The following is an 11,024-nucleotide window of genomic DNA, read 5'->3' as shown; positions in this document are numbered from 1 at the left end:
TATATTTATATATATGAAAGGATATAACCCCTCCCCCTTTTTTTTAGTGTTTACAATTCTTCTCGTTCTCCCGGTAATCGCCTTCGATATTCCTCGACTTCGACTTCGGGTTTTGGACTTTTGACTTCGTCTTCGACGGAAACGGAAACGGAAACGTAGCCAAAATGCGACGCCCTGCAGTCGCCCAACCCCCGACCCCCTATTTGCCCACGCCACTGGTTTGTTGTTATTTTTCTGGTGTAACAATAAAATTTCCTTTTTTTTTGCAAGGAAAAAAACCGGAGAAAAGTAAATGAAAAGGAATCAAAGGCTGCAATATGCCGCCCAGCAATGTTGACGCCGTCTTAACCCTCTACCGCCCCCCTCTAAAACCCCATCGACACCGTCTGTTGCTGTAGTTAAAAAAAGAAAAGAAAAGAATGAAAGAAAGCCACAAGCAACACCGGCAAGCAATTGTTGTGCTGTGTTTGGGTTATTTCTCCACGTTTTTTTCCGTTTGGTTTTCCTATTCTTCATTTTTTTTCCTCTCTTGTTATTTTCATAAACTTTCAATAATTTTTTACTTTTGCCCATTGGCTGGAGGGCGCTGTAATCGAAAGAGGTGGCTATATTGGTTTAAAAAGGATAAGAATTTTTCTCGATTATTTTTATGTTGATGTCCATTTTTATTGCCCGCCAGCTAATTGCAAACTATTGCCCCAATAAAGTTGGCTTATATTATATTATATTTCTGGGTATTAGAAATTATGACAGCGCCGGGCAATTTGCGCCTGCTCCCCCGTAAATCCCCAAATTTATAAAGACCAGAAGGTTTTCTTCTTTGACAAGTGTATTTTTGTTAGTATCTTCTTCCACAATTAGTTGGCCAAAAGGTAGTCTTCATACGAGTCGAAACGTCTTAGAGTTGATTGACTGGCGGTGCAGCACGGGAATTTTGATACAGCAAATTTGTTACTTCGAATTTGGAACCTTTGTATCTAGTCTTCTTATGTCATATCGCCCTTGAGAAAGAGGTCCTTCCTAAGAGATGGTCGTATCAGCTTCAACCGGCTCGTTCAAAGTGTAGTTAGGTAAGCAAGCTGAAAAAATGAAATATATTGTTAGTAAAATAAATGTATATACATTTATAGAAGTTATTACATACTTCAATCTTTTATTCCTTTATAACGTGTTGGTTTCAGTGTAAGTTTTAGTATTCCGTGTTGATACTTGTGTTGTTTTGCCTTTATCTTGAAGTGTTGATATATTAGTATTCTTCCAGTGTTGATATAGTATTATTCTTACAGTTTTCGTATGTTATTATTCTTCCAGTGTTGATATATTATTATTCTTCCAGTGTTGGTTTGTATTCCAGTGTAGCAAACAGAAAATGATAAATGAAGCCAGCTTCAGGCTGGCCGAGCTTGAGATGTTGGACACCCTCGAATACTTTTGACACTTATGACTATTAACACTTAATACTATTTAAACTTTTACACTTTATGCTTAAGCCTAATAGAATATGAACTGAACAAAACAAACAGGACAGCACAAACTAAAAAAATGTTCACCGAAAGTAGACTGAAAATATTTTTGTAGGTTTTAATTTGGAATTTTGAGTTGTTACCTCTACGAGATGTGTGTGTTGACTGAATCCTGAGGCGATCGGGCGGCCTTTTATAGGGGACTGGGAATGACATTTCAAAGCCCAGCCTGCTGTGATCTGAAAAATTTGTGAAAATTTAACAGGCGACACTTCATGGCTTCCTGAGATATATATATAAATATATTTAAAGCAGCTTTCTATTATTTGAATTTAGCGATTTGTTCTGTCCAACCTCTGCCACTTTCGTACACTGTAGAACAGCAGTCTGTAAACAGGCACTAATGAGCTGCCCCGTGCAATTTATTATTTAAAGCATTAAGTTATTTATTAATTAATAAATATATTTATTTCCTTTCTTATTTTTAGTTTATTTAATTTTTTATATTTTTTTAAATAAGCTTTATTTAATTTATATTTATTTATTTAATATTTATTTATTTATTTAATATTTTATTATAAATGTATATACTATAATTTTACATAATATTTAATTATTAACCTATTAATTTTCATATATATTATATTAGATTATTTTAGATTTTTTAAAAGGACCTCCAGGTTTTTGTAGCTCATCCGTCGAACCTTTAAGACTGAATATTTTCACTCAAATTGCCGCTGAAGATTTTGTTACCCAAGTCGAAATTTCTTAGCTGTGTTTCTTTTTTTTTTGTTGTTCTTCACCGACTCCTTATTAATTTTGGTGCAATTTTTCGCCCCTTTCGCTGGCGGCCCCCTGGAAATCCTTTCACCACGCCTCCCCCTTTTCCCGCCCGCCCCTGGACTTTGCGTGTTTATCCTTGTTGTTTTTGGTGGGTGGCCGCCTGCTGCTTATCGTAATTCATTTGGCATTCTTGTTACCCCTTCCCTTTATTGCCCAACGATTCCTGGCAAGGCGGTCCAACATTAATTTCTATATTGAATCCTTTTCTTTTTCCTTGTTTTTTTTTATAGACTTTCCACAGACTTTTTCGCCTCCTCCCATATTTTTTGGATTTTTTTTGTGCTTTTTTTTGTTGCGTGCGACGGATCGCGTTTTCTACCATTTCCATCTATCTTTCGCTTAAATTGTCAGTTAAGCGACTTTCGAAACACAATGCCGCGACAAAAGCAAAACTTTACACGCACGGAAACCCGGGGATTGGGATTGGAATGATACGAAGTACGATGTGGCAGTGGGATTGAATTGGCTGGATGGATCGGCTGGGGTTCCCATCGTGGCTTATAATTTGCGATGGGAAAATCCACGATGGAGAAGGTGTACCTATCTGTATCCCATGGATGCGTGTGCTCCCCCCTTTTTTGTTTCCCAGCACTTAATGGATTCTTGGTTCGGTCAATGTTTCCACTCGATATTTAAATATGGTTTAGATTTAATAAGCACTTGAAGTCGTTTTATAAATATATAGGTATAAATATGGTTCTTATGACATAAACATTTATTCAATTGTATTAAAGAAATATATAGCAATTGTATATAAACAAAGTTAGTAATTATCCATTGATCTAAAAATATATTTCTAACATACGGTTCTATACCTTAAACATTAATTTAATTGTATATAAAATTATTAAAAAATTTAGTCTATTAACCATCTATTTACAAATATATTCCACACTCCGATAAGCTTTTCTATCCCCACTCCCTGTTTTTTATTTTGTTCACCCCACGGAAGTTGACATTAGTCCGGGTAAAAAGAAAAAAATAATAGAAAAAAACTAGACAAACACAGAGAGTGGCGAGATGAAAGGTCTACACATGGAAATTAAAAAATAAATAAAACGAAATGAAATGAAATGAAATAGAGTGGGGAGAGATAGGAAAGACATTCACCCAGACACTCAAGACAACACAAAACACAACATCCACCTTTTAATTGTGGTAAAAATGGAGTAATGACGGAGCTCGGCTCGTCTTTCGGTTTCGGAAGTTGGCATTTTGACTTAGTATTATGTACTATTATTGTTATTATTTTAGTTACCCAGAGCGGCCTTAGACAAACAGAAAGTCCGCATTGCATGCCGCTCACTCTCTGGGTTTTCTATGGGTTTTTTTCTTTTTTTTCGGTGGCTCTCAAGAGGCTGAGTTGGTGGGGTCACCACTTTACCGCCACCAATCTTTCTACGCAACCACATCCGGGGGAAGTAGCACTGAGTCCAAGTCTTCGTCTTGACTTGAAGTCTCGGCTCCCACACACACGTGAGCTTGGCTTTGTGGAAAACACGAGAAAGTTCACTGGGTCAGGCCCAACCAAATCGGAGGGCCAGTTATCACTTGAAGATATTAACCAGAACATTGCCTTCGGTCGCTCATTCACTTGGCACTTTCGAAAGGAGTCTTCTGATGACTGTGGGAAATGTGTGAACTTCGGTGGAAAAAGTTTAAAAGTTGTACTTAGGATACTAATTAAGTTAAAGCTGAAAACTTGAAAATCGACTTGCAAATTAAGAAGTTAGAGGTTCTAAAAATTAAGCTATCAAAAAATATATCTAAGAAATTAATGAAGATTTTACAGATTTAAACAGCAAACTTTTCCTAAAAAATATTTAAAGACCATAAATAAACTGCAAAAATATTAAAATCCTTTAATCTTTTTAAAGTATTTAAAATACCCTTTATAAATTGAAAAAATATTGCACTTCTTCAACTTTTATAAAGTGTTCTTAAAAAATATACAAAGAAACCCAAATAAATTGGCAAAAAATTACAAATCTTTTTTTTCAAGAAAATATTTCGATTCTTTATATTTACTAATATTTGATACATTTCCTGCCTTTTCTCTTTGCTGTTGCCGATTTGTTGTTTATTAAAATTCGCATGTCGTCGAATTTGACATACGCCTGTCAGACCCTGGAAATTACATTTATTTTTTCTCTCTCCCAATCGTATTTTTTTTCTTTTTTCCTTCCAAAGGAGGAAACTTTTTTTTCGGCTATAAGAATATATATATATTTTTTTTGAGGGTCGTCTGGGGTGTTGGCAATCGGTTGGTTTTCGGCAGTTGGGGGAGTGCAGGGTACTGGCAAGTCCATCAATCATCAGTCACACATCCAAAACGGAGCAGAGCTGCGCACTCAACGTAACATTCAAATCAATCACAATGCGACTGCGACTTCTAACTGTTATGTTTATATACTTATTTTCTTTTTTTTTTCCTGTTTTAGGGGAAAATTTGAGCCCTCAGTTGTATGCAAAACGCAAATCTAATTTTTCATCGAATGTGTATATGTATGTGGTGCATGCATGAATTTCCCTGATGAAGTTGTTCGAAATAATGAGTAATGTGCCCGATTTCTGGGCAAAGTGGGGTGGTAATGCTCATATGGCGTGCAAATCCATATGGCAGTTGGTTCCTAACTTTTTCTTTGGTTTTCTTACAACCAAGTAGACCATGGAATCTAATTCCTGCTGTCCTAGACGAGCTCTGAACTTTCACACTCATTCAGTCATTGCCTTTCACAACAAAAGCACTAGTTTTGGTAGAGAACAAAAATATATAAGATTTTTACTTGTGAATAAATATTTTTTTTCTTTTTGGTAAGTTTTAAATAAGTTTCTAAGTGGTTTATCGCTGATCCTTTCATGTAAGACCATCGAAAGTGTCTGGCAAGAATGTTTCCCGTGAAGCAAAGGTCCTTCGTAATGGTTGGAGTGCGATCCTTCCGTTTGGGCTTCAATTACAAGCTGATGAATCGCACCAAGGGCTGTGACAAGACCTCGGCTACTGTGCTCACTAGTCATCTGTCCGGGGATCGAAAGACGGAGCTGCTGCCCGAGGAGCCGCGCAAACCGGAGGATCTGCTGCAGCATTTGGGCCCCCAGCGCAATGAACTCGAACAGCGAAAGATCCGGAAGGCCCAGTACGAGTCGCATTTGAAGGAGCTGCTCCACCAAAGACCCTCCGACTCGGAGTTGGCCATCCAGTGCGTGCCCTTCGTCAAGACCACAACTGGCCCGGAAAATCCCCTGAAGCGGCGTTACGATAGTCCCGAATCGCTGCTCGAACAGGTCAGTGATCCCAAGGAATTGGCCAAGGAGATCATCAAATTGGCCCGCGAGTTGCACACCGAACGGCAGAAGAACGAGATTGTTATGCAAAATTTCCTAGATCTGGAGGAAACTTTGTTTCTCAAGAATTCGGCTTCGAACTCGGCACCCAAGAAAACAAACAATAATCCCGATGATGGCAAGAAAACCAAGTGAAAGCTGCAGTTTCGGAATAATTTGCGTGTTTTCTTCATTTCATTTAAAATTTTTTGTACATTTTGGCCACCCTGATAATGTTTCTATAATATAATTCATATTTCGGTAACAAAAGAATTTGTTTCGATTTTTGTTATGGAAAGTTGGCTTCTTTTAAAATTAAATTAAAATTTGTAATTAAATTTATTTTTTGCAAATTGTAGCAACTCTACAGAATCTATAAGTAATAGAACCTTGAAAAAGGAATTAAAACCACATGCCTAATATTTTACTATAAAATTTGTTAAACGAGTTAAAATTTTTTTTTTAAATAATATAATATTTGGAAAACCAAAATTTAATCAATAGAAAATATAACTTTTCTTTCTTCAATCATGAAGGTTATCCAATGAAAGACGAACCTTTGCAAAGCCCGGCTTTTCCTCCAAGTGAAGTTCGGCAACGGCGAGGAAATGGCCGAGATGTCACTTGACTAAAAATAGCGATGTGATCGCATATAAATTATAATTGAAATTATCCATACACTGGCTGGCTGATAAAGAGCGCTGCCTCGAATCAGAATCAGAATCTGGATCCGAGATATATATGATATATATATGAGGCATATGAGGACGGGGGAACGAAACGAAACGGTGCTGTTGATGACTTGATTTCAAATTTGAAATGATATTTTAAGAAACTAATGCCGGGATTCGGTGAAGCGGGAATGTGCGGGGGCCTGTCTTATCCACCCTCGAAACAGACCCCACAACTGCCCCACCAGATCTCCACCCTGCGACACTTGGTGGGCATGTTAAATGTCATTTAATAGTTGACAGTTGCACTTGCTTTTGCTGTTGTTGCTGCTGCTGCAATGATTATTATTGCAGTTTATTTTTTGTATCTAGCAAAAATTTATGTGTAGGTGGTTTTAAATTTATGTGCTCGACGTTGTCGTTGTCGCTGCTGACGCCAAAAACAAGTCGCGAAAAAATTCTTTTGAATTTGTTTCGTTTTTCTTTAATAAAAGTAAATTTTATTGCTTACACTAAAAATGCATTGCCCGTGTGTATTTGCTGTAGGCTAATGCTCTCGTCGTTTCTGAGATACAGATGCTGAGCAGCGAAGAAAAGATACATTTACAGATAGAAATACAAATACGTATGCTGATGCAGATCATTTGCTTATTGAAGACATCCTGTGACTTGCATCCGCTTTTGTCTTTTCTTCTGGCGCACCAAAAAAATAAAAAAATCATGACAAACAATTAAATAAAACTAAAAAACGTGTCCATTAGGCGGCGTCATCTGTGTGGAATTTCTAGTAAAATGGGGCAAACTTAACTGTGGCTTCGCGGAAACTAACTAAAATACTTGCCCAATGCTTATCAACAATTTATGTTGATCCATAAGCGTGGCAATCGTAAGCTCAAATATTTATTTGGAAATTATGAAATATACTTAAATTATTAAAATGTAAAGTATAGATAAGCTACTTCTTAATTGCTAAAGTTCTTGGAATTTACTAAGTGTGGCAAACATTTTGTAAGAAACTATGAAATATTTATAATTTGTTAAAGGGTAAAATACATAAAGCTGTTCCTAATTAATCTTATATAAAAGCAAACTCGCAAAATTTCTTAGAAAATAAATAAAATATTTGCTTAAATTTTCTTTAAAATGTATAAAAATTCCAAGACATTCCTAATCAAAATATCTTCTTCCATTATTAAATAAGCGCTTAATTTATTTGATATTAAAGCAAATTTGCTACCACTTTTATGGGTTTTTGTTTTGCCATGTGAAAACTTTCCACCGCCCAACAATTACTTTGGGCGAACTTTGATCGCTGCTTTGATTTTCACGCAACTTGCCGGCGATCTCTTGGCTCTTTGACCCTCAGACCAAAGGTGGAAAGAAAGTTTCTGTTTATTTTGGCAAATCACAAAAAATGGCGATGGTCATGGATCACAGCCCAAAAAACACGAAGAAGCCAAGACACAAAAATTATACAGAAAATACAGGCGTACAGTTGCGGATAAGCCGAAATCAGTCAGATATTCAGCTGGTTTGTCAGTTAGTCATTCAGTCACTTAGTCAGTCGGTCAGCCAAGCGTCTCCGAGTTCAAGTTGTCTTATCGGTGGTGCTGCTCAAATTCCACCTGCTCTTTTATTTTTTCGGCTCTGCGCCATTTTTGAATTTCGTTTTCTGGACGAATGCCTCTAATATGAGTTAACAAAAAATATAAACAAAAAAAAAAAATCGACGAAGAGAAACAGAACATAGAAAATGGAAAAGAAATGAAAACATTTTTCAAATTTTATGCTCATTGTTAGTTATGTATTTTTTATTTTCGGGTTTTTGTTTTTGGCTAATTAGCGTAGCCCCTGGGAAATGGAAATGGGAATGGAAATGGAAATGCCTCGGCCTCCGCCCGCAGCTCTCAAAAGTCGAGTTTCCCTTGAATACACCACTCATATAATCCCACATTCACATCCACATCCCCACATCCACATCCATATCCATATCCAGGTTATAGTCGCTTTTTTTTGCATAAATTAAATATTTTTCGGTTGGGCCATTTGCCGGTGGGTGGCTTTTTGGCCCAGTTGACTGGGCATTCGAAGGTGAGCCGAGAGCATTTCGGGAATCTCAAGAGTTTGTAGGGGAATGCAATGCCCATGGCAAATGGTGGAGGAAACTCCAGTTTGAGTTTGAGTTTATGGGTGAGAGGTTCGGAGGATTTCTGGTCTTAATTCGAAAGATAATAATTATTCTAATAGCATGACAGGTAAGTAAAGAAAGCTATTAGTTATGGAAAAGCGTTAATAAACTTTATATTTTAGATTCCAAAATTATGAGAAAGTAAACTAAAATGATTAAAATATTATTCTAAACTTTAAACAAACTTCCTTTTTCCTAATATTAAATATAAATATTTTTTTTTAAAACGAACTAACTTTGGTTATAGAAACACCCTAACAAAAGTTGCGTAGCGAACCCAAGAGATCCGAAAGTTATTAAAGCGTAGATGCGTATATATACTTATATATTGTTTTAGTGGGCTTTTGGCGCTAGATTCACACACTAAAAAAATTAGCTGGCCCCTTCTTTGTTGTTATGCTCGCATTTAGCTTATTACTATTATGATTTTGTATATTTTTCACGGCGCCGCCATTGTGGCTGCCCATTTGCCGGGTTCAATGACTAATTTATGAAAGTTGGCCTGACTTGACTTTAATTTTGGGTTTTTGGTTTTTTTTCGGTTTTTTGTGTTTCGGGGGGAAGAGATCAAAACTCAGACCACCGGAAAGCAGCCAAGTGTTTCGCAGGCAAATATGTATAACTAGGCGGATTCCAGATCACACAAATAGACTTCCATCGAATAAGTGTGGTTTTCGTTTCGTTTTGTATTTCTTTTTTGTATTATTTGTGATATGATACAGATGCCCTAAGAACTTTCACCGACCCACAATAAAAGCAGCGAGGATCTGAGGATTCCGGGAAGAGGATATTTTTGTTTGCCTGTGAAATTTCGCGTTCACTTGTTGCGGTCGCATTTATAGGGCTCAATATATAGATTACACGACCTGAGGTTAACCGACCTGCCGAACAGGTAGGTTGAATAGAGAACGCCGACAAAGGAGAGGTGGCACCTCCAGCAGGATCTTTGGGATCATCTCGTTTCCTAGGATATCCGGGGGGTGGGGAGTCAGCGATTTAACGCCTCTAATTGAGCCATAATGTCTTCGATATGGCCCCAAAATCGTAGTCTTTCGGACTTTGGCTCGCTTTTCGTGTGCCGACGCAGCGTTGAGAGTAAATCAATTTTTATGCCGCACTTTGCAGTTAAAGTGGCGACACACAGCTACACGGAAACAAAACTCTGGTACTTTTGATTGTAAAAATAAAAGCTAGAAAATATAAATAGAGATATATAAACTTGTTAAAAGCCTTGAAAAAACGTCTACGCATCTCATTTTTGGCTTACATTGATTATCTTCACTCGCCTCTTTTTCTCTCCGTGCACAGATGCCATCGAAGAGATACAAAGATACTCACTGGCCTCTCGTTACATTAAATATGCATCAAAAATTGATGATGATGCATTTTTAACGATTCGTGGAGATTTTTATGTCGCCAGAAATGCATTTGACAGAGCATCGAGTCGCCCCTGATGTATGGGCCCAATACACATGTCCATCATTCCATCAGTGAATCAGTCCATCACATTCGACATCTCCATCTCTCCATTTATTTGGACTTGTTTGTCGCTTGTCTGCGCCTCAATTTGATTTTAATGGCCTTTTGATAAATTCCCCCGCACCTTTACAGACCCCAAAGAAGTCTACTCTAACTCCCCGAGGAACTCCTCGAAGATGTGGAAAAACCTGGATGAATATATATATATATATATATATATATTTGCCCTTGGATCGGGTAGTACATGTCATCAGCGCTGGGCGGCGCCACTTTGCGGCGCTCACACGCTGCGCGTTAACCTGGACAGTTTGTAATTATTTCTGTGGCCAAATTGAATTGAATTAAAGCGAAGAGGTGAAGTGCACACGGAGAGCAATGGCAGAAACCATCAGGGCAGGCAATGGGTCTCAGGTGGGGGATGTGCGACGCGTTGATACCCTGGACTACGATAAAAGTTTAAATAAATATTTTTAAAAAAATATTTACGAAATAAGTTTAATTCCTTTTTAAATAGTTTTTTTATTATGCCTTATACGCATCTTTGATTTATTACCGAATTTCGGTTTTAGTTTTAGACTTCTATGTCTTACAGCTTCGGCTGCAGTTTAAACTTCTAGTTTTTTGGTTAGGACTTTTATAGTAGTAATAGATGATTATATTTCAATAAAAGTTCTCAAAAATATTTTTAAAAAATCTATAGTATAATACTTAATAATACTTAATAGATTTGATGTGTTAAATACCAACATAGCCCAATATACCCGCTTCGTATTCCGTTTACCCAGCACAATGAAGCCGGGAGTTGAGCGCAAATGAACAACGAACTTTTTGGCCACAGTTGAGTGATTCTTGGGTGTCGTCGTCATCGTCTTTGGTCTTCTGGTCTTCAGGGCCTCTTCTTCGGCGGTTGCCTGCTCATCGTCACCAGTTGGTTGCACCTGTAGCGGTACTCGGTACTTGGTGTACTCACTACTCACTACCCAGTCCATATAAAATGCCAGCTGAGACAAACCAAAAAGCCACCATCGATGGAGTCCAGGTCCACTGTCACTGTCA

At 37.4% G+C, this 11,024-nt stretch overlaps 1 protein-coding gene and 1 long non-coding RNA gene across 3 annotated transcripts; one reads left to right on the top strand and one right to left on the bottom strand.

Moving 5' to 3' along the window:
* Positions 1-811: 811 nt before the first annotated feature.
* On the bottom strand, positions 812-1,631 carry LOC138913899 (uncharacterized). The gene is made up of 3 exons (XR_011419772.1): positions 1,285-1,631; positions 1,145-1,229; positions 812-1,079 (listed from the first exon to the last, which is right to left on the bottom strand). It is a non-coding gene; the product is annotated as an uncharacterized lncRNA (long non-coding RNA).
* A 3,335-nt stretch (positions 1,632-4,966) lies between these two features.
* On the top strand, positions 4,967-5,903 carry LOC108060294 (uncharacterized). 2 transcript variants are annotated; one of them, XM_017145939.3, is made up of 2 exons: positions 4,967-5,120; positions 5,173-5,903. In XM_017145939.3, exon 2 carries the CDS (start codon positions 5,196-5,198, stop codon positions 5,784-5,786), a length of 591 nt encoding a protein of 196 aa, XP_017001428.2. In that variant the 5' UTR covers positions 4,967-5,120; positions 5,173-5,195; the 3' UTR covers positions 5,787-5,903. The 2 variants fall into 2 exon arrangements, with proteins under 2 accessions (XP_017001428.2, XP_070075255.1); XM_070219154.1 differs by having other exon boundaries at positions 5,049-5,120; positions 5,184-5,903.
* Positions 5,904-11,024: the final 5,121 nt, after the last annotated feature.

This window comes from Drosophila takahashii, chromosome X (assembly GCF_030179915.1).
Source record: "Drosophila takahashii strain IR98-3 E-12201 chromosome X, DtakHiC1v2, whole genome shotgun sequence".
Taxonomy (NCBI): Eukaryota; Metazoa; Arthropoda; class Insecta; order Diptera; family Drosophilidae; genus Drosophila; species Drosophila takahashii.
This window is presented reverse-complemented; position numbering and strand designations above follow the sequence as displayed.

Bases quoted from the DNA above. Each gene is read 5' to 3' on its own strand.
- LOC108060294 (XM_017145939.3), top strand. From the start codon at position 5,196: ATGTTTCCCGTGAAGCAAAGGTCCTTCGTAATGGTTGGAGTGCGATCC.